The 26,878-nt window shown below is 45.4% G+C and overlaps 1 protein-coding gene across 2 annotated transcripts in view; it reads left to right on the top strand.

Annotated features, from left to right (window-relative positions):
- Positions 1-26,878, top strand: part of KAZN (kazrin, periplakin interacting protein) — a 185,413-nt gene that overhangs the window by 46,786 nt on the left and 111,749 nt on the right. The window contains exon 2 of one of the 2 annotated variants that reach the window (XM_035557514.2): positions 5,399-5,556. In XM_035557514.2, coding sequence (XP_035413407.1) covers positions 5,399-5,556 — 158 coding nt within the window. Of the gene's footprint in view, positions 1-5,398; positions 5,557-26,878 lie in introns of those variants that run through there. The other variant, XM_050714885.1, reaches the window with a different exon arrangement.

Genomic DNA, 26,878 nt, shown 5'->3' on the forward strand with positions numbered 1-26,878 from the left:
TAAGCTGAAAAAATGACCAGCTTCATTTCTGGGCACGTTTTCCTCAGGAACTGCAGGGCCATTTATTGGTCTGATGGCTTTCTTCTGCATCTGGGAAGCTGTGAATGCAGCTCTTTGCCAGTTACATAGAAAATATTTACAGTCCAAAGAGGCCAGCTCATTAGTAATTACTGTAATGAGTTCTTCACAGTGTTTCTCTGAAAGGTGATTGAGCCCCTAATGTAGACACCAGATATTTTTTCTTCAGTTAATGGTGTGGTAAATTATTCCTGCGAGGGGCTCATTGAATGCCTCCTTTGAAACAAGTTAAAGACTACAATGGAAAGAAAAATCTGTAGGACTCTTCATACCAGCTCCAGGAGAAAATATTTATGGAGCGTTTCAGATCTGGGTCTTCCTGATGATTCTGCACACAGCAAGAGTGAAAGGTTGGGTCATGTAAATAGCAATATCACAAGCAAATGGATGGAGCAGATGCTGCAAAGCTTATTTTCCAGCTGTCAAGGTGCATGGCAGCTCAGGGAAAGGAGAATGGGCTCGGTTTGCTCAGATGCTGCCTTGGGATCGTGATGGCCGTGGGCTTTGCAGGTCAGCTTCCCATCACACTGTGAGTGCGAGGTGTTCAACCAGTGCCTTACTGGTATGGGAGAAGGGGGAACACTTGTCATGAGCTTCGCTTTCATGAAGGCAGATTTCTTCTACTAGTAAGTGAATAAATTCATGGATGTCTCTAAGTGCAATTAGCAAACGCTACAGTGGGAAACGCTTCCTAATCAGAATCGTTTATCAGGCAAAACCGAAATGTTGCCTATCTTGCACGTTGAATTTTTTTTGGACTCAGCAAAAGACCCATTAAGCAACCTCAGAAACATATGTAAGGTCAGGCATCAGTTACAGCTGAGCTCTATAAAGATCTTTTCATACACTGTACTCAGCTGGAACACTGCCACATGCTGTAACCCCAATGTGCCTTCAGTGTCAGAGCCTACACCTGCAGGGCTCTGGGGTGGTCCCAGGTCAGGGGCTGCAGCTTTCACTAGAACAGTCCCAGCTTCTCCTCAAACCTGTGCAGAGGGATGCAGTTGTTGCTGAGGCTCTGAGAGAGGGTCTGAGAACCGGCTGTGATTCCTCATATGGCTTCATATGAGCGGGGTCATTCTCATTGGTGCTCAAATCACAGAGAAGATTGGTCTTTGACTGTAAAAAAAAAAAAAAAAAAAAAATCAAAAGGATGACCAGATCAGTTTTACCTTCCCATCCAAAGGAGGTATCAGTTGAGACGTGTCCTGTGGGATGAGGAAGCTCCCTCCTGGACACAGCGGTTGCTCCGGGGGACCTGAGTCTTGTGGACATCTGTGGGCGACTGGTGTGGTGGTGTGGGTAGAGTTGGGAGGGGTGGTAAAGGAAAGGCCCAAAGCGCCTGGAATATTTCTTCCTCTCCGCAAAACCCAACCCCGTAGCTGTTACTCGAGAAGCTGTTTTGTAATATTAGGCCACAATGAATTACACAATTTGCCCACACACGTCAGTGCCTTTCGCTGGGTAGTCAGAAACACTCATTAGAGGCAGGCTTTCCCTGGCAGCCCACACATTAAAGACTTCTCTGTGCTCGGTGGGACAGATTTTCAAAGGATCGGTGCACTCCGCACGCCTGTTGCCTTTTCTCTCAGTGGGAGCACATCTCCAGCTGCAGTGACAAGTGCTGACTGCTTGCAGAAAAGTCCGGCTTGAACATCTTCTTGAGTTTTTTTGCCACAGAGTCAGGTGAAGAGCCCAGGGATCCTTTCTCCACGTCCCTTGTTAAAATTATTACCGTGTGTCGTCTTTCATTTAGTCAGTCCCGCTAGTGAGAATTAATTTTAGACTTTGCTGGCTTTTGTCCGTAGATCTCAGGATATATCATCTACAGTTTATTTTGCACTCATCTGGGCAGTAGCTGGAGAGTATAAAATGGGATCTCCTGGAACAACTTAATTGCTTCAGCCTCTTCCTCGAACCAGTAGTTGGCATGAATGTGTATGGGTATATAGATGCGTGTGTGTGTTTTTCCCCTAATCTCTGACAAAAAGCAATAAAGCAATTTCCTTTCTCCCCTGCACGTCCTTTGGTCTATGGGGATTCGTGCCCTGAAGCGCCCTGCAAAAAAAAAAGCTTTGATGACCCGCTCTGGCTTCTGGGGGTGGCAAATGGTCCTTGCCCAAAAACCTGCGCTGTGCAGTGCCTTGGATGGCAGCGGCCACAAAAAGCGGCCCTCCCAAAATACATCCTTTTCTCTTATCTCGTAGGTGGTGTCGAAGCAGTAACGGAGAATTGTTACGGTTTCTTCACCTCTTGAAATTGGTCCTTGCAGTGAGGAAACGTCGAAATTGGAGTGGCAAAAGCTGGGAAGCTGATGGGGCTTTGATAGCTGTAACTTTACTTAGCTGCTTGTCTCGCTCATGGCGTTACTGGCGTATTATCAACCTGAAGCCATGAGGACTGATATGGGGAGGGAAAATAATGGTGTTGCTGTGCGTTATTTTTTTTTTAAGGCATCAAGATGCCTTTGAAGCTGAGCAGAACATACCCATGCTTATATTTCAGGTCTGTAGTCAGATTTTTTTTAATCTCGTGTTATGTGTTTGCAAAGAAATTGCCAGGTTTGGTGAAGTGCTGCTCAGCAGAAATAGTTACAGACTAGCATCGAGAGGGAAGGAAAGTCTCCCACATTAGCCTTCTCACTTAGATTTTGAGTGGGTACAAGCAGGGAGTTCCTCTTCATTGGATGAGGAGTATCAGGTATCTCTGCGTATATGATAGGGGACCATGGGAGGCTGTGACACGGGACTCCCAGAAAACGTGTCAGGAGTAGACATTTATTTATACTTTTTTTGTTTTTGCTTTGGTAGCCGGAGGTTCAGAAACTTGTGTTTTACTTCCCCAAAGAAGACTCAGGCTGCTTTGTTTTCACATAGTTTTCCATTGTCTGCGTGTTTTGTTAAGCAAAGTTTAAAAGCTTATAAAATCAGCACAAGTCAAATACTGTTCTGTTTTTTCTGCATTCATGCTGGAAAATACTTGTTCTGGTATCTGTGGCATCTCTCTAGAGTTGGAGAATTACCAGTGAGAGAAGCATTTGCCCCCCAGAGCTTAACGCGCCCCAGACTGCACAAACAACACTGAACTTCCCAAAGGGTAAAAAAGAAAATAATGGGGAATATGGAGCTGTCACTTCAGACAAGGAGGTTAAAATAACTTTAGATAATATCATTTTGTTTGGGTTTAATTACTTTAAAACGTGAAGGCTGAGAGAAGTGCTTCGCGTCCTGGTTTCTGGTCTCAGCACAGATGTGGAGTGAGGCCACCAGCTGGAGGAGGGCTCTGGTTGGCGTTCACATTACCCCCAGGAGGAGCACGCTCGTGGTGCAGGTCAAAACTTGAGAGTACGAAAAAAAAGGATCAGTCCTCAGTTCTTCACCGGTCAGGAGAGATGGGACAGGCTCAGAGCTCGTGCATTGGTGCTGGGACAACGGCTTTCAGGACTCGATGTCTGGCGGAGCTGGGGGGCTGCCTAGGAGTGCTGGGGATAAATCCCACCCGTGAGTAAAATTATTATTTATTAAAGGAAGATGTAAGCTTTTGCTTGAAGGCCATCTGATTTTTGGTAAAACGGAAAGTTGTATGGCACTGAAGCAACCCGTGTGTGCATATGAATGGAGGAATGCTACACCCTGATATTCTTCCTCTCAAGATATAAAACTAATTTCTCTAAGAAGGCTAAAGCTTCGTGTGGCTTTTATTTCCCTACTTCCATTTTTGTTGGAGGAATCACACCAGCACCCTTTGCTGGCATGAATCCTGCCCGATGTGCAGAGGTTTGTAGCCTTCGTGCTGGCAAACCCTCATTTCTAGCGGTGTGAACAGAGCACAGCAATCGTCTGTGGGAAAGAGAAAACGCTGGCTGAGTACAGACAGTGTACACAGGGAATTTCCAGAGGATTTTGGTCAGAGAACTAAAAATGTTGTCCTGGGTTTTGGTGCAGAACTTGTGCCTTGTGCAAGGAAACCAGGAACCAAAGGGCAACATGCAGACCTCACTGGATGAGTTGCAAGCCTGTGTTGCAGTTCCCTTTGGTTTGATCTCAGGGTAGCAAAGCAAGAAAAATGTTCTTGTGGGAGTGCAGGAGGAAGACGCCGTTTCGGGGCGTTCAGTCCTTCCAAAGCAAACGCTGTCGGTGAGGATGGTTCTGTGCTTTCACCCCTGCATTGTGCAGATGTACCCGTTCTTTGTTGCGGACCGTCTGGGGAAGCTTTGCTCCTGAATAGGAGTGGTTTCTGGCCAGTCTTTGCCACTCTGAATTTCATGGTAAGATCTTCTTTGGACAGAACTAGGTTGAATGTATTTCAGTTGCCTGGTGTTCTTGAAATCAGTTTGTCAGGGAGTCCTAAATAACACATTGCGTTACGCATAAGCAGCCGGAGCAGAGCAGGGTCTGCAATATGAGGCACGGCTCAGCTTGCTGGGTGCCACAAGCTTGTTGAGGGCTTTTGCTGCGTGAGACACTGGCAGAAAGAAAATACTCTGAAGAGTTACTTGAGCCTCGTTTATTTAATGAGCCTACAGTAAAGATGAAAGCTCACCACTTGCGATGGTTTGGAAGCTGATTGCGTCACAGACTTTCCAAATCGGTAGAAATGCAAGGGTTTTCATTGTGCAGAGATAAATTTTGTCATTAGTTCATATCGTTAGAGCCTGTGTAAATTGCAGCATCATAAAAGGCATAAAATTGCTGGGGGACTTGTGTGAAACATGGCGATTCTGATTTCTGATGTGCTGCCACACGACTGGGAGCAGAATCCCATACACAATACCTGGGGTTTGACCCTGGGGGAGAGAATTTTAAAGATTAACAGGGTTTCAAGCACTGATAATCATGCAGAGATAAAATAAGTGCTATTGTAGTTGATGGTCTTGCTCTCTGTACCCTAAGTAATAAATAAAAAGCCACTTTTACCTGTTTGTGCCTTTTGTGTGGCCTGAAGATCTGGGACCCAGCACATGCAGGGAGCAGGTCTCTGAGCTGGGAGCCAGGAGGCTAATTTTTTCGTATTTTTATTCTAGCAATGACCTGCTACCTGACCTTGAGTAATTTGCTTTCTTCATGGCTATGCAATGCTGCTCTTTAGATTTGCCAGATCTTAGGGGAGAAGGCTTACAGGCTTGTTTCGTAACAGAAGCTTCAGCTGGGGTTTTGTGAATGCTAATATCAGATGAATTTATGAAGAGTAATATTTGCAGCTAACGCTTCCATGTCAACATATTTAAGTGCATCTTGTTCCCATCCTTATCTCAAAGAGAGAAAATGGCCTGGGCTGTCCCCACATTTTTCATTCCCCTTTCTGCTCTCTGTCTCCCCAGCTGTGGAGTCACTGCACTCCTTGAACGACCAGATCTCCCATTTTATCGTGAACAAGTCAAAAACACTGGATGAAGACGAAGATGCCTTTCTGCCCAGCGAGAAGGAATCTCTGAAAAGTGCCATGATGCTGATGAGGCACCTCTTAATGGATGCACAGGTACGAAATCAATGCACTCCCATCTGTTACAACAAGAAAGGCACTTTGCACAGACCCAGAGGCAGTACTTCATTTTTAGGGATGGTTTTAGCAGTGCAAAGCAGTCCCTGAAACGTGTTTAAAACGGACTTGGGCTTCCAGAACACACAGCTGCAGCAAGGCCATCTCAGTGCAGAGAGCAGCTTTTGATGGGCCCTAGTGTTAAATTTAGGGTTGGAGATTGATATACCTGTGGATGGGAATCCAGTGTCAGCCCAAGCAAAAGAAAATCATTTTGCCACTAAGCATCTGTGCTGATGTCACTTTTAGAAGTGCCAGACACGCAGCTCAGCTGTCGGTTTAACCTGGCTCCAAAATGTCAGGAAATCTTACGCAGATGTTGCTTCGTGTCTTTGCTGTTTCTACACAAAATCTCTCCCTCTGTAAGTTTATTATGTTGGAGTGTTTCCTTCAACCTATAAAAAAAATCTGAAATATTTATTTTGTATATATTTATTTTTTATACTCCCCTGTAGTCTTTATTTGCAAAGACTAGATGGAAAATGGCAGCTTGCACTGGATGGCTGGTGGGGAGGCAGGGAGCCCCACTATCTGCTCCAGTAAGGCTCACGCTGCCCCTGCACTCACAGCTCTCCAGGGGTCGAGAGCTCCACTCCTGGGCCCCTTTCATGGGGGATTTTTCTTTTTCTGAATATTGCAGCTTGTGCCCCTCACCTCTCATTAGAAGCCTAACAAGAAAATAAAATCAGAGGAAATTATTCCTGTAAGGATTAGCTGTGCTGTGTGCAAAATAATCTTACCCAGGATTTTTCCTGATCACTATCCCATGCCAACCCCAGTTTGCCCTTGTAGGTACCAGCCCGGCTTGGTGCTGATAGCATCACCACAATTAGCCACACCTCTGCTAACCAGACGGTCCCCAGGGCTCGGTTTTCTGCGACTCACTACCAGCTCTTTGCAAGTACCTAAATGGAAAATGCAAACAGAGAAAACCACACATTTTCATGTTTTATTCCCATATTCTCCCAGGTGGAGCGTGGTGATTATCTTATCCGTCTCTCTCACTTTCAAGGCCCTTTGGTCCTAATTACTTTAGCTAATAGGGCTTTTGTTGCATGCAAGAAGTGAGCTGGGAATCCCTGGTGTTAGTGACGTAGTTTAGATTTGGATATTCTTGCATGCGGAGTGAGGGAAATGTATTTAGGTGTGCTGAAGTTTTAGGATGCTCAGTGCTTACAGTCCAGTGGGAGAGATGGATGGGAGAGGCAGTTGATCCCAAAGACCAGAGATGCCACCCTAGCGGATGTCCACTCAGGCTTTGCAGGCTACAGAGCTCACCTCTCTTCTGTGCGTCTTTAGCCAAATCACCTGTTTTTTTCCCAAATCACTGGTTGGGGCATTGCTGCAAGGACATGGAGAAGATGAAGGGTTAAACTGTGCATTTGGATTTGCACATGCAGCCTGTGCTGCAGGTGGGAATACCTTTGGGGAGTCAGGCGTGAGAACAGGCAGATGTTGACAGGCATCTGCATGCTGCAGATGAAATAAATATGGGGCAAAAAGTGCCTATGGAAGAATTCCTTACGCAGGAATTCTTTCTCTAGCTCCTGAGAATTGCTTTACTGCTTATTGGCTGTCCTAAATGCATACAAAGCGCCACCTGGGTGACTGGTGAAGGAAATGCCAACAGCAGTGGGAAGTGCCACGGCATCCCCGTGGGGCACCTGGGCCTGCTCTGAGGCAGGACAGGGCCTTGTTGGGCCTGGGATTTTGGAGTTGGAAGGATGACAAGGTGGGCAGTAGCAACAACGAGCAAAAGGATGGAACTGAGCAGGTGACAACTGAACAGATGACAACATCAGGTACCAAAAAAACCCAATGAAATAAATCTCCTGAGGAACGGGAGGAACACGAGGCTGGCAGCAAGCTGCCCAAACAGGAACATCACACAGGGGTATGCGTGGAGGGCACGTGCTCATTGCCCTGGTGCTCTAAGTAAAAAGGAAGAAAAACTGTCACCAGTGCAGTTATTTCCTTCCATTTCCCCTGATCCCAGCCCACGAAAATGGGCACTAAATCAGATGGGCTGTGCAAGGCTCTGCACAAAGAAAAGCTGAAATCCAGGGTTTGGCCCTTCTGCTTCCTCTCCAGCTCTCTCTTGGCATGGGCCTGATTCTGGCTGGCAGGACGGTTTGGGGAGAGAACATCCAGCCTCAATTTTGGGGTAGGAATTAGCTGGAGTGCTAACCCAGCACAATCAGCTGATGCGGGGGGTGGTGGTTAACGGGCATTCCTCGCTTCTGTGATGCTGCTTTTAAAACACACCCTTGGGGATGACTGCCTCAAAGTGCTGCGTTTCTGACGTGGAGAGAGATCGTACAAATCTTGTAACTCTGGACACCAGCAGCCCAGGAGACATGGCTGAAGCAAATGCTTCCGATCCAACAAGGATCTAGCTTTGCTCTTGGGTAGGTGTTTTTTTTTTTCGTTTGTTTTTTGTTTTTTTAGGTGAATCACAAAACTGATCAATGGCCAGTGGTCTTCCACTTTGGACAAATGCTCAGAGTAATTTTCACTGGGGTTGTGCTGTGCGCTGTGTGCATCCATCCATGATGACGAGGAGACAAAGCTCACCGGTGGGGAGCAGAGGAGCTGCAGCAGAGCCATGGGCAGTTTGCTCAAGGTTTCACAGCTGTGTTATCTCAGAGCCAGAATTTGGGCTCCATTCTGCTGAGTGTCAGCCCAGTCCCCTCATTAGACCATATTTAGTTCTCTGTTGGACTCTTGGAAGACCTGTCTGCCCTGTCTGTCTTGTCAACTTGGAGGTCACTTGTTGGCAAAGGCAGAACAGAGAAAGAGCCCCTACAGAAAACCATCTCCTCCCATATGCAGCGGGGCATCCTCGCGTGGAGATCGGGGCACTGCCTTGAACGTTTTGCACCGATCCTACACAATGCCACCGCGGAGCAGCGTGGGCGAGTGGAGCACAGAGCTGCTGCTGGGGCTGGCCAAGAGGATGGGATGTGGAGAGGTTCCCTCAGCAGCGTTTGGGGACAGGTAATAAGCTCGGTTGAGGCCGTCAGCTCAGATTCTGCCCAGGGAAGACAGAAGTTAATGAAAGTCATTGCAATCTGCAGGGATCTTGACCCTGGAGGTCTCCATCCAGCCCAGGGAGGGTTTTCTCATCATGAAAACACCCCGTGGGAGGGATTGCTCGCTGCCAGCCACAGAGCATCACCCTCCCTTCAGCGAGGGCTGCAGCTTTGCCTCCAGATTGCTCATTTCTGCTGTTTGTGTCGGGATTTTGGCAGTGCCGGCGCGGGGGTGTCGAGGCGCCGTGTTCCCTCAGAGCACTCAGCGTGCAGTCTGCGCGGAGGGCACGAGAGGGGAGAAACCCGGGGGGAAAACAGAGTAATGCTACGTGAACTAAAAGCTGTACCTAGATAACGCTGGTATGTAAAAGCAGATGGGGAGGAAAGGTACATTTACGCTCTGTGACATGTTCCATCCTCCGCATAGTATAGGGATGAATAAACAATTTCATTTCTGCCAGCCAGCCCCGTGCAGGATGCTATTGCACGGGTACGGCCTTCTATGATAGATTGTCATTGCTGTCAATCACTTCTGACAGTCCTATTATGCCTGGGAAGGATGTTTGCTCTGTGCGTGGTGTTTTATAATCCTCAGAGGTGGAATTTTATAGCCGAGCAGTGTTTTTTCCTCCAACGTTTCCCTCAGCAGGATTTATTGCTTCTGAGAGACACGTGACTAGAATCCATTACACCTCCCAACTTTAAATCTTCCTTCAGCTATGCCTAAATTACCTTTTTTTTTTTTTTTCTTTTACTTTCTGTTTCTAATTGCTATTGTGAGAGACGTGCATGGTGTGGAGCAGAAGGTAGCCGACAGCTAATGGCTGCGTCACAGGCATCAGATCTAATCCAGCGGTTTGCTGAAGCAATTTGTCTAATGAATTGACAAGGTGCACCCAGGCACCAGCAGCAGCCTCGGGTAGGTTAGTATTCTCCCTTATAAGAAAGTACATGTGTTAAAAAAGAACAGACTCTTTCTTATTCCCGGATGCCTGACCTTAAAAGCCAAGCTTTCAGGAAGTTCTGAACATTTAGCTACTTCCATAAAGCGTTGAATTGACTTCGAGTGGATTTTAAGTTCTTTGGGAGAACTGCCATCTTTTCGCTCATTTCCTTTCTCAACAAGGTGCGATTGTCATCGGGGCCCACTTAGGCACTGCTGCAGCAGGGGCGAATACCCAGAGATACAATCTTTTGGTTTGAACCAGACTTTTCAGATGTGGACATACCGTGAATGATGAGTTAAGATAGGATTAGCCTAGTGTGGAGCAGCTGGCTTAGATTTAATTGGATTTCAGTCGTGGACTAGGTGTAATTCAGCGAGCATGAGGATGTAGATATATTTGACTGCATCCCTGCTGAGGGGCTCATTGCATTCTTAGGTAAAGAAAGAAAATAAACCAGGTGGTACTGCTAGATGAATTTGTTAACAGAATAGTACAGATGTTGCCCCAAAATTTAATCAGGAAGAACCTTTTCATTTACAGTTGGAAGTTTTTTTGTTGTTGTTGCTTAAAATAACCACCATGAGCCCTTGAAGTTTGACACTGGGGTCCTATGAAATAAATGATTTAAGGTGAGAGGAAGCCTTTCAGTTTTGCAAAAAGGAGAAACTTCCTTGATACGAGTGACTTCTAACCATTCGATATCCCACCAGCTATTTTATATATATATATGTATATATATATATATATATATATATGTATTAGCCTCCAACCAGAAAAAAAAAACAATTTCTTGAGCTCTTTCAAATTATACTCTTTTCTTCAGCAGTCTCTGTCATCTTTTCCAGACAGACTGTTACCGACACAGTGGCGATAGTAGCTGCAAGACGAGTAGCAGTAGTGCTATTGCATCAGCTGACCTTTAAAAATAATTCTCATTTTCTACAGAGGCCTGTTGTACAAACCCAACCGTGTTGTTGCAATATTGTGCTTGCTAGTTAAATGCTTTCCACCATCTGCTCTTCAGACTTGTACCAGACCAAGCTTTAGGAACAAAACACTGTGACCTTTATTTTCATGTGAGTAGGCTGTATTAGTACCTACAGGAAGAAATGGGAAGGGAAAATTTACCCTTTGTTTCAATAAACTTGAATTGTTTTGAGTTCTGAAAGCATACTTGCCACACTGATGTGTTGTGGGGGATACAGAAGTAGATACGACATTAATTCCCCTCTATCGAATAATATAAAATACAATTTTAACCTGGTGTTCATGCATGGCAGTGTTCACAGTTTGTAAGCAGGTTCAGCTTGGAAAAAAGCATCAGATAAAATCAGGACAGGGGAAAGTGAAAAATAAACCTGCTGTTCCACACGCTGTATTTTTAAATTAATCTTGTCATCCCATTTCCATAAGCAGAAATCTTCTGAGCCCCTTCCAAGCCAGCAACCCGTCTTCTAATGATCGTGCTAGGGCTAGCCTGAAAAGGAACACAAAGGACTCCCACTTCTCTTGAAGGAGAAGATAAAACGCGGCATCTAGCAAGCTCCATCAAGGCCCGTGTTGTCTCTAATGGCATCATTAGCATGTGTTACATGAACCTGGTCTGTGGCGCCTCTCCCTAAACGTGTACCTGACAACCCGCTGCCTCTTTTCATGGTCTGCGAGAAGAGAAATTGATTTGTGGATTGCTTCTGGTAGCTCAATCTATTAGGAGAATGATGTGCTGTATAATGAAGGGAGATCAAAGGTATCCTTAAAATAGTGGGTGCGCAGCAGCGTGGATGCTGCTGCCTTTGCCAACACAACCCCACACATAGTTAGTTACCCACAAATGGTGAGACCTGCAGGAACTACAATCCCTTTGAACGTCACACCTTGGCTCTACTTACTATTCATCGCTTGTTTTTAACTGCCTGCAATTTATTGGGTCGTATGGGTTTGGTTTCTTGAGGCTGATTTTCTCTGTCCCTCTGTTTTAGTGGAAGGGAGAGGCTTTCCAAAATGTCTGATGCCATTTGGTTGGTCGGGTGGTTTCCTTCCACCGCATGGACGGAGGAAAAGACGGGGTTTGTGCAGCTCCTGGTGCATGTCTGAGGAGGCCAAAAGCCCACCTGGTTCACACCAACCTCTCATGTGTCTTTTGCCAGTGAGGGCAAAGCTAATCCAGATTTGAAGATACTTTTTCTCTGAGTATTTAAAACTAGGAAATTTGCACATGGATGTGTGGTTGCATTTGTTTAAAGTTTTAAGGCAGGCAAGTAAGAGTCACCAGTTATTTGTGCACATCACTGCCAAGGTCCTGCTTTATGTGGCATTTTACATAGTTCTAATGCAAAATCAGTCGGAAAGCTTTACAGCAAGGCCAACTCCTTGAATATTTGGCTACCTCGGGATGCTGAAGACTGCAGCTTGGGGGTGATGCTGCCTGCAGCAAGCCCACCCAGCGTTTCACTCTTGCCGACCCCAACCTGTGCCATCAGCCTGGTGCGTGGCTGCCGAGTCAGAACAGCTGTGGCTGCACGTTTGTCCTCAGCAGGTTTGTCACCCCAGGGTCGCTGTGGTCATTTAGGCACCGCTGTACCCTGGTCAGCCTCCAGTCCCATCCTCCCTTGGGACTGGAGAAAAAAAGACGTTCTGAATTTGTTAAATCCTTCTCCGTACCGAACATGCAGGGAACCTAAATTCGGCTGGTCTGCCATGCACGGATGTGTGCTGCTGCTGAGGCTGCCGCCGTCCCTTTGCTCTGGTGCTACACTGTGCAAACTGGGGAGGAATCCTGCAAGAAAGCCAGCACGTGTTAGGTTTTTGAATGGTGTGCAAAGTTGAAAAGTCGCAGAGAAAAGGCTGTGTTGTTGCAAAGGGATTGGGAATCAAAGAGTGGCCAGTGGCAATGTGATCCCATCCTGCTCTTCTCTTTTTGCACGCCTTTTCTGTGAATTGGGCACAGATTTATTTCTTTGATTTATTTGGGTGAGCTCTCACTAAGGCTTCTGCTTGGGACCATAAGTCAGGGACTTGGCTTTCATTTGCTTCTGCCTTCTCCGTGTTATTGCTATGCAATGGATGGATTCTCTTGCCTGCAATCACTGCGAGAAAATATTTATATCACTGGGTAACAGTACTGAAAAGCAATATTACATTTGCCATCACCTAAGTGCTGCAAGAGTGGAGCTGTTAGTAATGCATTAGGTAAAAGATGCTGCAGTACAGTGTCGTTGTGGCTCTGATTTCCTTCCCTCTCTCTTATTTTGCTCTCCTTTGGTACTGGAATATGCTCATTATTCAGAGTTAGGTTTGATATCTCTGCAAGCTCAGAGATACTTTCAATATTTGCAACCCTGCAAGAGTAAAAGACTCAAAAAAATAATCCCTTCTACAAACAGGAAGATACAACCTTGTGTTTAAAGAGTACAGCGGGGAGATTCTCCACAGGTCTGTTTTTCAATTAATTGCTTATAAATTAGTGGAGACTTTTATGTTTTTGTTGTTATATGGAGGTCATGCCAGGGGAGAGGTCGAAGCTGGATGTTGTGTAGCAACCCAGCACTGTGCTTCATGGAGAGTAACATATATATGTGTGTGTGTCTATAAAAGATACAGCATTTGACCAAGGTAGATGCGTTTCTTGAAGTCACGGGGAACCAAGACTAATTGAAAGAGGAAGTTCGCAAAGAATCCAAGATCTCTGCAGACAGCAGGCATTGCAAATCCAGCTTGTACCCAGACAATTCCAAAATCCCCGTTTGCCCAGCCCCTTCACTCACCAAAGGCTCTCCCACCTACGAGCAGCTGGCCAAAGACAGCTTTTCAGCCTCAGAGACCTGGTAAATGCGGAAGAAAAGATGATGGCAATTCCGTGTCGCTTAAAAAGTGATGTATATTCATGACTGGGGGGGTGCATGCATGAGTGTGTGTGTAAAACCTCTGCAAGTGTTAATTAGAGTTCATGAGAGATAAATGAAAAGTATCCTCATAAATGTGGAAGGAGCAATTAGGGAGGCTAGAGTGTATCTGCAATCGCAGCGGTTTATCAGCAATGCAGATTTCCAGCTAATAAGCAAAGAAAACACCAATTGTGGAGCAAACAAATGGAACAGAAAATCCCGCCTAACTTTCTGTCCCCCGCTCTGTTTTCTGAATGAGTCAAGGAAATGAAAACTCGCAGAAAGCGTGTTTTATTCTCTCCAAACACCACTTGGTAGTCGGGTGCGAGAAGCCTGTAGGAAGGCAGAGATAAGAGGGGGACAGCCCGTGGTGATAAGGTGTTCATTCTTATCTGCCTCAAGATGGGCATGGATGGAGCTGGTGTAAAGCAGGTTGCAGACACTCGGGCTGCACGGCGTGCTGCTAGCATCCCTGCTGAGGTGGTTTTGCTGTGCCCCATGCAACCAGGAGGTGAGATGGGGGGTTCCCCTAGGAGCTGGGCTCCCCCCAGATTCAGGGGGCTCACCCGGCTGCATCGTGCCTGCTCCCTCTGATAGCTTTTGCCTGGGCTCTGCTTCTGCAAGCAGGCAGCCCCTGCTTGCCCCCAAAGGCAGCTCTGCCAGTGCTGCACCGTGGTAATAAGGCACCAGGACGCCCACGAGCTCCGTCCCGAAGCAATTCCCCCAGAGCCAAAGCCACAAGCTCGCTGCCTGCCTGAGCCCACCCGGGATGCGCACGCAGCCAGTCAAGCCCTACGCTTGTATTTGTGTCTCCGAAAGGCTAATAAATATTTAATGGCTCTGCGAGATTGAGCGTTTGCATTCTTTCCCCATATATCAACAGTTGCTCTGAGTTCTCGCTTGAGAAAGATGAAGTTACTTCTCCAGATTTGTGCCTCAGATGCTGGATAGCGAGCTAATTTTACAAGCAAAAGCCCTTTTGTTTCTGAAAGCAAATGCTGATAGAAGAGCTGGTTTTTAGAAGAGAATGCTGGCCTGCTATTGATACTGGAAAGAGGCAAAAATATTCAAAACAGCCCTGAAGTTAACCCTGGCAGCAGATCTTGTCCAGATGTTGCAGTCCCGTATACTTTAACTCCTTCTAGGCCCTAGGCAAAGCTGCTCTGCGAAGAAAGCACTCAGCACACATAAGCTCTCGTTTCACTTGCACAAGGGTTTGGCAGACTCCATCGATTTTCTCTGCTCTCCAATTTTCAGAGCAAGGCGTTGGATTTGCTCGTTGTGAGACCCCGTTGCCACTTTTGTGTTTCCCCTGTTGGGAAAAGGTGTCTGCTATTCATTGTGTAAATGTGAGGGTGTAATTTAATTCCCATCGTCCTCGTTTATCCGAGTTGGGAATAATACAAACTTCACAGTGGTAGCGTGAGATTCTTCATTAATTAATGTGTGTAAAAGCTCGGGGATCCTTAGGATGAAAAGTGTTTTAAAAGATGCTGTTAATAATAAATATCAAGTAATGCACCTTGGTACCTCTTAGCAATTAATTGCTGCTATCGTTTCTGCCCAACTCTTCCCCGAATTAAAAGGCTTTGAGCAGGACTAGAACCGTGAGTGGAGTTGGGACCAATTAACGTGGAATCGGACGTCAGTTTGCGTATCCTTGATTCTCCTGTCGTGGGAGCCTCAGGAAAATCTCCATGGATTTTAATGGTGCAGTGTCAGAATTCAGCCCCAGACGTGTCTGTGGGATTGCTGCTGAATAGCCTGCCTTCTCCTGCTTACTTGGTTGCTTGGTGATTAAGTTAAAAGCAAAACCATCCTAGTTTAATATTAACGTCAGTGGAATCATTCACTCTTTTTGCAAGTTAAATGTTACATGAAAATTTTTGTTATAAGCGAAGCGTAATTTATTATTTTTTTTTCTGTTGATATTTGAATTTAATTAACTCTTTTGTTGGAAGGTTGATAGTTGGTGACCTGCTCTTTCTGCTTAACCTCGTCACTGGTGTGCAGAGCCTGGCTCTTATGGAAAATCCAATAATTTGCTGCTCAGTCACCCAGCTCAAACTTTTATTAGATTTCAAGCACACAGCACCTCTAAAAATGGAGGCTCTGAATATGTTTCCCAGGTAAATAAAGAGCTCCCAGAGAGAGGATACCAGATCTTTCAGAGATATCGGCTGTCCTTTGCTGGGACGCACACTGTTACTGCTATGAAAGGTGAAACCACTGAAACCTGGCATGAGAGGGAGGGCAGAGCAACCATGTTAATTAAGACCTTGCAAAATAACGAATACAAAAGTTGGTGCTCGGTAAGGGGCAAATTTACAGCAAAAGCCATGGTTTGGGTTGCAGAGGATGGACTGCGCTGCAGAAAGCGAGCGGTGGTGCCACTGGGGGGAGATGCTGAAGAAGAGCTGGATGGCTCCATCCTGCACTCCCAGAGCAACCCAGAGCCTAATTCCTTTTAATTTTCCTCTAATAACATAAGCATTTAACTGTCCCTTGTAAAAGGGGTCTGCTGCAAACCATCTTTAAACTTATTCCCGTTGACCTGAGAGTACGTGCAGCACTTTCTGGTTGCTGGAGGTGCTTTCTTTAAGCAAGACCACACAGCAATCAAGCAAGATAAAATAACAAGTGATGGGGTCTGAGTGCTGAGCCTCTTTGTGCTGACACATCACCTGGTTTTTCATCGTGGTCTTCCTGTTTGTATGTCCCTGATTTGGGAGGGTTTGGCTGGGGAAGGGGAGGCGGGCTGGTGGTTGGTGCACTTAGCGTGATTTCTTGCTGCCGTTCCCTAATTTGCAAAAAGTAACGAGAGTCCTGTACAAGTGGCTGGTGATGTATGTGACCCCGGTGGCCATCTTTCTGGTTTCTTCTTAAAATAATACTTTTTGCCCTACCTATGAATTAGTGGTTAATGTTTATTTATGCATGAGAAATCTCCCCAGAAGTGGCTTTAGGGAAAGAGAATATATGTACTATGTGAAAGCCAAAAAAGTAAGGTTTTCTTTTTGAAATATCTTTCTAATCTCCATTCTTTCCTGCAATAGTTTAAAAAGATGTTTGCTCTAGGACTCTTATAATAGCCTAGCAGCTACGTTAACAGTTAGAAGCAAGCACATTTGTAAAAGGAACAAACACAGAGAGAGGTAGCCTGGGGGAAGTCAAGATCTCTTAATTTTCCAGCTTAAAAGAAAAGAAAGGTACAAACTGAATGCATCCCCCCTAAGCCAGGGAGTGCTGCCCCCTTTGAAATTTTGCTCCAGCTGACTTTAGGGTAGCTTCTGCTGTACTTTCAAGTGTGACCTTCCCTTTCTGGCTGCAGGCTGCCAGAGGCTGAGCATGCATCACCTCTGTTTGCTTGGTCTTTCTCCATAGGGGAATTCAGAATCACCATAGGATGTGAGTCTTACTTAATATTCCCCAATTGTTCCCTTTTCCCTTCCAAATGATGTCAGTCTCCATTATTTTTGGCGTAATGGTAATAAGAAGAAGGTCTGTTTCTCTATTTCTCTTTTTCTCTCTTTTTCATGTTTTTAACAATCTTTGCTCATATAAGGATTTACATTTTCCTTTTTTTCTTTTTCTTTTTTAGCTGTCTGGTTTAGTCTTACATTGCAAATGACCCAAATAAAATAATGAAAACTGTCCTAATCTATTACTCCCCAGTTTGTACATTATTAATAATGAAGGCAGTGTAATTAGGCTGCAGAATGCACAGTGAGCACAACATTAAGATGTCCTTAACTAACATCTGTGGCTGATGCTTGTCTTATATTGGCAAACACCGCCAAGATTTTACATGAAAACAGCATTCTCATCTGACATTGCTTTTACAGAGCACAGTAGCTTTATTTTTTACTGGCTGCCTGATTAAAAAAGGAAAAAAAAAAGGCACAAAATTCATAGCTTCCTCTGCAGTGAATGCTTGGCTCTATTTAAGCCATGCTGAAGGTACAGATCCTGGTCTCGGCGTTGTTGGTGCTTTACTGAAAACTTCTCTTGTTAGGGAGCAGTGGGCAGAAACCCCTTTCCAAGAGGTGCTTCTGAGCACGTCTTGCCACCCCCTTTCCCATCCCTGGCAAACCTCCATGGTCCCCATGACCGTGCTCAAATGCAGCTGTCTGCAAGGAACGACCTGTGACACCTCTCGTCCCTGGAACCACGGGCATCAAAGGTGTACCCGAGATGTTTTGGCTTGTTCCCAAGAAGCTGGCAGGAGATCTTGATATTAAAGCTTGCTCAGTGCTGCAGGAACATCGCTGCTGATGTGCCCCATCGCTACCCTCTGTGACAGCTTTGAAAGCTGAAAGACCAAAAAGGGACCTTTGGAAGCAGAGGGACATTTCCCAGGGCAGGTGTAGCAGCCTTGGCATCTTTGGCTAGCGCTGCAGTTCCAAAGCAAGCAGCTTAAGAGTTGTTTTGAACTCATCCAGATAAAATTCTTCAAACAGAAGCCAAGTCTGGGGAATATTTTCAAAACTCAGCCTCTCTGTGATTTCCTAAAGTAATTCTTTCAGCGTGCAAAGTTACATTCACACAAATGGCATCCGGTCTGAAACGGGAGCTGAAGTGGTCCTCGGATTCTTCCCGTGTGGTTAAAAATATGATAAAGGAAGCAGTTCCCATGATTACAGACTTGTTAAAACCCCTATGAATAATGCACTTGAGTTGCTGGAAAAAAGCAGTGGCAGTGATGCTGTTACTCATCTGAATGCATGGAATTGAAGGCGTAATTATAATTTTTCCGCCGGTTGCATCTGCCATGGCTGTGACACTGCTGGGTGTGAGCTGGACCAGACCCCCTCAGCTCCAGGCTGTCCGCTCCCTGGGCAGGATTCATCAGAGCTCTTTCTTTATTAATAGTTGGAGTGAAAAGGCTATCTGGAAAGTGCTCTGATATCTTCCTCTCCTAATTCTCCTCCTTGGTGAAGGAGCCCTAAATCAAAGTAATTGCTGCTCTGTAGGCATTCCCCTCCCCAGGCTTTCTTTTGCCAGGTTCATTCTCTGCCACGCTGCTGTCCCAGTAAAGCTGGTGCTGCAGGAAAAGCCAAATTCCTCCTGACTGCTTGGTTTAAACTTGGAAATAAAGGCTTCAGAGCTTCATTGCAATCGGTAGCCACTGTCCTTGCAGCCAAACCGTGGACCTGCTCTGCCAGCAGTGCCCTGTGGTCAGTTCCTTGCCAAACCCTCCAGACACACCTGGATCTTTTGTCTGGACTGGAGAGGAGGAGTGAGATCTCACTGCACAGAGCACAGGTGGCCAAACATTGCTGTGTGCTGCAGGAAAAACAAGCGGGCTTTGGTAGCAGGTACTGCAACAGAGGCTTTGTATATGTGCACATCTCAAATGAGAACCGAAGAAGGGATTTTTTAAAAAGGGATTAAAGGGGTTTTAAAATAATGTTTACAGCGAAATGTTGCATGGAATAACTATGCTCTCCTCGCTCATCTTGTTGATGCAACCCTCGCTGTCAAATCCAAAATTATTAGCAGACCCAAATCTCACTGCTGCGCTTACATTACTCATATGATAGGTGATGACTCTGCACAAACAAGAAAAGAAGCCAGTCCTACAGCTATATTAATGTAGCTGCTCCGCTGAAAACACAGGAAAAATGCAATGTTTGCAAAAGGGGGCAGGGGGATTGATAGTGCAAGGGATTTTGTTGTGGCACATTTGAGAGTAGTGCACACAATGGAGAGTGAATAAAGACCTTATAAAAATACTTGGCAGCAACTCCTTTAAATCTTTCAAGGTATGAGTTTCTTATTTTAGTTGATTTACTGGTCTGACAAAGAAGTAATCATCATTAATCAAAATAACTCACTCCTACTCTGGATCTGAAAGCCGAAGTTAGATGAAGGTCATGGAAAAGAGATGATAAACTAGCTTGGGGCATTTAATGGTTTGAGTTTATTAGGGAGTCCATTCTAGAGGGGAAACAGGTTTTGCAAATGCTGATTATTTTTTAAATGGATTTTTTTTTTTTTTTTAAAAAGTAAGGTTCACATCTACAGCAGATGCACAGACGTGATGTTCTTAAATATGCATGAAGGAGTGATTTCCTGACCGGTTTTAGTAGGAACAGCTACCGTATTGGAAAGCATTTTGTGTTCTCCTGGAGGCAGAGAGGAAAGTAGAGATTTGGATAAGACGTTCAGGAGCTGAGAAGCGGTAGGGTTCTGCAGGTGCCAAGCCGCATTTTTTGAGGCAACTTGAGCAACTATGGCAGTGACGCTTCTGAGAATCTCTCTTGTGCGTAAATGAAGTTTCTGTCTTGTGCAGAAATCTGTTTCTGTTTAGGTAGGAGCCTTGCCTTGTCTTTCAGTGGTGCAGTTTCATTGCTGCTTTCCGTGCCCTGCTCGGGTTGCTCCAGTCCACGCCACATCCTGCCGAGGAGGACCCCGGTAGGCACCTTACTGAGCAGTTTGCTGGGGGCTGAGCCCCAGAGAAGAAGCTGAACAGGCAGTAGCCCGAGAAACCTTCCAAATGCTCATGCTAACGGCTCTTAGTGAGTTCCTTGTTTTGCCTTGCAAGACACCGTGATAGCTAAAATATTACTGGTATCCAGTGTGGAAGTAAGAGGGTAATACCTAAATTCACCCAAAAGCAATTGCCTGGAGCAGTGAGGGCTACCAGTGCCTGCAGATAACATCAGTCCATGTTTTGGTACCAGAGTTATCAGTAGCTGTTTTGCCAGCAGCATTTACTGTTAAGAAACTAACTTGAGAGCTGGGTACTGCGCTGGGGTAACATAATGTGTGACTTTAGCTGTGATGAAGGGATAAGTCCCTCAGAAATTTTATTTAAAGCCAACCACTTTGTGATTGATGAGGTTTGTTTTCTGTTCTCTATTCTTCCTCCCCCATGGACACATCAGATGAGTCCACACCTTTTCATTTAAAAGCTTCCATGAGGTATTTGAAATTTCTGAAGAATACGTGTATACATTTTTTGCTTGCATAACCAGTGACACGGACACTCCTGGGGTCTGCAAGCACTCACGGGAAACAAACTGCAGATCAGCTCCCAAATCCTGGGGACCAGGCCAACATTATGAAAGCTGTAAGTTATAATATAAATAGCACACACCTATCTCAGCTCATGAATTAAGTTATATTTCCAAGAGATCTCTTGTGGCAGCCTACTAAAATAATATATTATGTGCTCAGAGGCAGCATTTGCCTTATGCACTGAAAGGGGGATAATTAAAGGCTTCTCAAGTCCCCAGCGTGCCGGCAGCTGTGGGGCCGTGCGGGCAGCAGCTCCAGGACCCACACGTGTCTCTCCCGCAAGGACAGAGCCCATTACACAGCACTTGTGGGGAATAAACCTGGAGGGCGAACAGCTTCTCTGCTCAGGATAAATACGTAGAAGTAATCCACTGGGAATCACGCAAAGAAGTGGTAGCAGGTGGCAGCACTTCTTGTCGCCCTTCAGAATATATGTTTAGAGGCAAAATGGAGAGGAGGAGCCAATTAGTGGGATTACTGAGCTTCAAGAGGCAGGTGCTGGCATTCCAGCTAGGAAACTGCTGCTTCCTATTCGATGAGGTGCAGGTGCTTTGTATACAACGCAGGCTTTGGCCACCACGTTTGGTTAATTGCAGAAGCAGAGGACAAAAAGAAGTAAGACCTGATGGTGGCTTGCTTCTCAATGAGCAGAGGACCCATCGGACAGCATTAAAGCTCGATAAAAATGAAATTTTCAGGAGTGAGCAATTGTGTGTGTTCAGTGTGGCAGCCATGAAGGTGATGTGTCCTATGCAGTGGGCAACAGGGAGATGCTGAGAGCTTGTGTACTGTAGTTCTGCTGTGTAAGCGATAAAATGGCAAAAGGGCCTTGGCTCTGAGCAGAGTAATAGAATTGTAGACATACGTTCCTATGTAAAATGTAGGAAAATGAACAGCTGAGAACAAACCCATGGGTTAGTACCAGGCCAAGAGGCTGAACTAGAAATCCTTTAGCTTGTCTGGCTGCAGCTCTTGCTCGATCCCAGCTGCCTTTCCCTGGCTGCGAAGCAGATGTCTTCCCAGGCAGGGTGCTGGCAGCGAGACCCAGCCAGCACTTGGGAGGGCAGGGGAGGCGCGGAGCCTGGCTCCTGCAGGATGAGCGGGTTCTGCAGAATTCAGCAGCAAGCTGTCCTGCACGGGGAGGGAGTGCCCTTGATGGAGGTGCAAAGCAATGGTTCATGCGGCTTGGTCACAGGTTACAGCCTGAAAACCTTTGCCACGGGGAAGAGGCAGAACGGTGGAAAGGAGCCATGCATGGCAAGGGGAATTTCTGGGAAAATAAGGATGCTGTGTGCTTGGCTTGCCTCTGGCCGTGCACGCTCTGCGAGGGATGGCAAACGGAGCCAGCGCTGGCCAGGACCTGAACGTCAGTTTTCAATTACTCTGGGATCAATAAAAAGCGAAACAGGGAAATAACTTTGCTGAACTGTATTTTGGGGCATTCAGGCTATGTTTCTGGTTAGCGAGGTGGCAACGCTGAACATTTTGGAGTTTCTCTGCTGTTAGTACTGGCTGGGTGCTGCAGTTACCCATCTGCTTGGCTGTGTCCTGTTTTCCGGTGCGTAAAAGTCCTGTGGCTTTCAGTTCTGCAAAGGATGCTCTGCAGCAAGCAGCCTTCTTCCGAGAAAGCAGAGCTCCTGCGGCCTAAGTAAGTGCCTCAAATGTATTAACGGGATTGTTTCTGGCTATTTTAAGTTGTGGTCGCTTGGAACTAAGGGAAAATAGAACTGGTGGTCAAATGTGGTTCCAATATAGAAATAGTTGAGTTTCCTGGCATGTTGCTGGAGCAAATCTGAAGTCAATAGTTTTGAAAAGGTTGTAGTATTTATAAGAATTGGCATTTTGGAGATAAGAGACGGAATGGTTACGGTGTATAGATACATGTTTTTTTTTAATAGAAACATTTTTTCACGCTAGCATTTACATACAGACGTACAGATGTTCAAGACCCAAGTCCAGACTTTGAAGGCTGACACAGGCGACTCACAGCGAAGGCAGGTTTTGTTAGAAGCTGTACATGAGCTTGGAAGAAAAGGCAGCAAGGAAGAGAGAAGGGCTTCTGAAGTGAAGGCAGATCTCTGGAGCTTTGGATGACCTTCGAAAATGGGTGGACGCTTGGGCTCGTTATCATTAGACAGTGACTCGAGTTATTAAAGGTGAACAGATTGCGGGCACTGAAAAAGGCTGCATTTGCCCAGCCCCTTGACTTTCTGTGGTTTCTAAACAGCGCTAGTAACTGGGAGCAGATGACAAAGTCCCTGAGCAGAAGGATGGCTCAGTAAAAAGCTGCACGAGAAAGAAGCCTCCTGGGTACATCGAGGCCGATAACAAGGGTTTTAAACAATGCCTCGCTCTGTAGGTGTCACAAAAAAGAGGGCAGCCAGAAGGCAGTTGTGTTTCTGGCACAGGCTGGTTGCGAAGCACTTGGTGGTATTACAGTTCTCCATCGCCTCAGGCAAAGGAGGTTAACTACGATGCCTAGGATAGAAATCTCAGTGCTGCGCTCTTTGTAAAAATGAGAGATCTAAGCAATGCATTTTAAAACCAAATCCCCAAACCAGGGAACAGCTGGAGGTACTTGTGAATGAGCCAGGTTGAGGAACTGGCAGAAAAGTTTTTGAGAGTTTCAGAGCCTCTCGTAAGGAGCTGAACCGAGAGCTGGATCTGAAATGAAAAAGTCCAGAGAGCAGCCAGAGTGGTGGAAGAGCCATAATTATCTTCTAACAAAGCAATTAAAATCTGACAAGCAAAGGCAGTCTTGGGCAGCGGAGTGAAGCTGATGGAAGTGGATGGGGCTCCGAGTGTGAGTTTCACAGCGAATCCAAAATACGTGGGGGAACAAAGTGCCTGAAGCCAAAACCTGGGTGACATTCAGGGTGAGTTACAACCCATGGAGCTTCGCTAAATTATGAGCACCTCCCAAAATACCCAGAGAAATAAGAAATGGTCTCCTACCTGGGTCTTCCACTGGCCACTTCCAGTGGCCCAAAGTGATTTAGCTAAAGACTATTTTTTTGTATTATTTTATTTTTTTCCCAGTACCCTGGCCTTGCTTGCACTTTGGGATTCAAGAAGAGCAGGAAAGCCATTCTGCCATTTGCTATGGCTTAACTAAGCCCTGGTAAAGAAAAGTAGTTTTATTTTGCTCTTGTCTCTCAGATGTGAGAAGAACACTATATATGTGTGTGCCTGGCTGCTTTTGCTCTATGGCTGAGCCCCACCAACTGGCTAAGGTGTGAAAACCCAAAAAACCAAAACCACATACGGCCCGTTGGCCATGTCTGACATGGCACCATGTGCGAGCTCCACGTTTTCTCACGTTTGATAAATCTGGCATGGCTCCTTGCAGATCTGGATGAACCGTACGTGCAGGTTGACTGCACAAATGAATTTAATCATTTGCACAAAGTCTGTTTTGCTTCTCCACAGAGTAAGGATGCTGATCTTATTATTATATTTCTTTGCTTTAACCGACAAAGTGTATCTTGTTGGTTTTTGAATAATTAATGCTATGGAATTCGGCTTTGATCCAGCAACATGCCAGGAAATGCTGGGCTATCCAATCTACTGCAAAACAGCGTTTTCTAGTGCATTATTTTTAATCTAATGCTGTAATGTGGAGAGCCCTGCAGTGCATTGGCTAATGCGGCTTCTTCTGTCTCTTCATCACAGCGGTTGCCTTGTCCCTAACCTGTGCGAGCTACAAATCCCATTAGCTTAAAAGCAACATCATCCAGCTTGCAAACTCCAACCTGTGTTCGGCTATTAGATATCTATATATTGTCAGCTTATAATTGGGGTGCTTTAAAACCTGCTGGAGCAGCAAAACACCATCAGGTGGGAAGCTTGTACACGCTTGGCGCCATGGGTTTTGCCAGGCAGCTTCCCATTTAGATCGCTGACTGCTCAGATCTCTGCAGGAAAGGTCATGAGAGCTGAGCAGGACTTACCTGGGAACTGACCACAAGGGAAATCCTGCCTTTATTTTCCAGAGGAGGGAATATTAATAATGATACCATGCTCCTCTGACTGTCTGGGGATATAGCAAACAGGGAACACAGTCAATAATGTAGTCAAATAGATCAATATAATCCATAACATAATCAACCCCCCCTCTTTTCCCTGCTGTTTGTTGTATGTAGTGTCAAGAGCAATGAACAGCTCGTTATCGAATAAATGGACGTATTTTGCTCTTCGTTTCCTATAGAGCAGTTAGGTGGTTAACTTTTCTAGCTTACCACCCTTTGACGCAAGGAAAATAAATTTGGCTTAGCACCTTAACAGTTAATTTTTAAAGACATCGTTCATTAGAGCAACTTAAAGAAAATCCAAATCAAATGAGCTAAATAAGAATGGGATCTCTTCTGCGGATTTATAGGTGGCAAACTAAAATATCAGAGGGTCATGTATTCATCTGTCAATGCATAATGTAATTAGACAAGATAATTGGGTGAACTAAGGTTTTACTGAGGGCTGAAAAATGTATTAACTTTACTTCATTAGCTTTGATAGCAGTGCACTGTTGTTGGAGATGGGTGTGAGCTGCAAAACTGAGTCTGGATTTAGATTCAAAGCAAGAAATTTTCCAGTGAGGAGCATGCATCCAAGCAGGTTTCAGAATGTCCTAGGCTCAGCTTACAGGAGAAACAGGATCCTAAGTTTGTCTTCTTGGTTGAGGAAGGTTCAATAACTGAAACGGCAGGGGCAGTTGTGAATATGAGGAGATATTGTGAATATCTCCTAATTCAATCAACACTTTGCAAAAATCCCAATGAAGTAAATAATCTGTTCACTTCCATAGCAGCTTTCACTGTGGTGAAAACCTGGGCTCTACTTCTACCTCTTCTACCTTTTTTTTTTTTTCTTTCTTCTCTAAGAAGGGTTATGAAAACCATCTAGAGATCTTATACAGGGCCCCAAGCAGCAGGAAGACATGGAGACTGGGGCACTTGTTTTGTGTCCTTTCTTCTGCATGTTTAACAGCCCATCCCAATGCTTGTATCCTTGCATGTGTTCATGGCTTTACGTATTCCCTGCTCTCATTTTTCATAGCTGGCATGTTTCAGGTATTAAATGTGAAATGGTGGTCACAGACCATGTAGGAAAAAAGCAAAAGTGAAGTCAGCAGGAAGGTTTAGAATTGCCACTGAAATAAAAAGCATGCTGCAGTACTCAACGATGAAATATTAAATGATGTCATGGCAATTGTGTTAAACTAAAATAAGCCAGCACATTTAATTTACGCTACCCAAGCTTTCTGTTCACCACGCACTGGAAGTTCTGTGGTAGTAATCAGCCAGCTATATTCAGAGGAAATTGTTGCTTTATGGTTTAAAGTAGAAAGACTCTTAGATAACCACATATTGCCTGCAGCAGGACCCTTCTTTAGCACGTTCTGTGTCTGGAGAAGGGAGCAAATAGCAAAAAAATTAAGGGAGAAATTGAAGAGCAATGGCCTTGAACTGATGTAGGTCCCTAATTCAGCGAAGCACTCAAGCGCATGTTTAACTTCTAATCTCTGTCAGCTTTGATGAAGGGGTTGTGAACCCAAAAGCTTTTCCACTCTTTTTCCAGTTATACCAGCTGGTCTAATGACAGATATCACTGCAGCCTAAAGCTTAGCTTCTTATATCTGCGGACCATCACCTCAAACAATGTTGCTCCTGCCTTAGGCAATGCAACCTGCCAAGACACATTGATTATTGATGCTTATTGCTTACTGATGCTTATTGATGCTGCCAGCACAGGCTCTTCTTGGACCTGATTTCCAGCATCAGGAGCAAGATTGTCTGGGGTCCTTTTTGCTGAAGTAACGTAAACACCCTGTTTTAATGTTCTAGCCGAGGACAGAGAAGAGTTATTTCTCATAGCCGTGGGCTTCCAAGTTAATCAAACAACGGTGTGCATCATCGTAGCGGGTTTGTTACTGCAATTTAAGCACCACGTAGGAACAGCCACCAATGACGGAAAGAATGAGCCATTGAGAATGAGCCTGAATTCCCTCAAGGCTTAGCATTTAAGGTAATTATTGCACTTCTCCTTCATGTTTCATGTTTGGGAAGCTCTTGGATAATTACGAAGTTCAGAAGGAAAAGCACATGAATAGAAAATTTGTGTTTTTTTGAGATGGCTTTAAAGGTGGCTTTTTGTCTGGCGTGAGCCGTTCTATTAAGCTAGTAGACAAGAAGGCAGCCTGGTCACTCATAAATACAGCCTGAGCCATTTACAGCCCCTGCGTAAGCTAATACAATGAGCAAATGAAGGGATGTCGTGCCTCAGCCGTGCCGAGCTGGTGTGGCGTGGCTGCAGACGATGCCCATGTAAGGCACCGGAGAGATGGCACCGCTCAGGGGAATGAGGATGGAAACACAGCCCC

This window comes from Cygnus atratus, chromosome 21 (genome assembly GCF_013377495.2).
Source record: "Cygnus atratus isolate AKBS03 ecotype Queensland, Australia chromosome 21, CAtr_DNAZoo_HiC_assembly, whole genome shotgun sequence".
Lineage (NCBI taxonomy): Eukaryota > Metazoa > Chordata > Aves > Anseriformes > Anatidae > Cygnus > Cygnus atratus.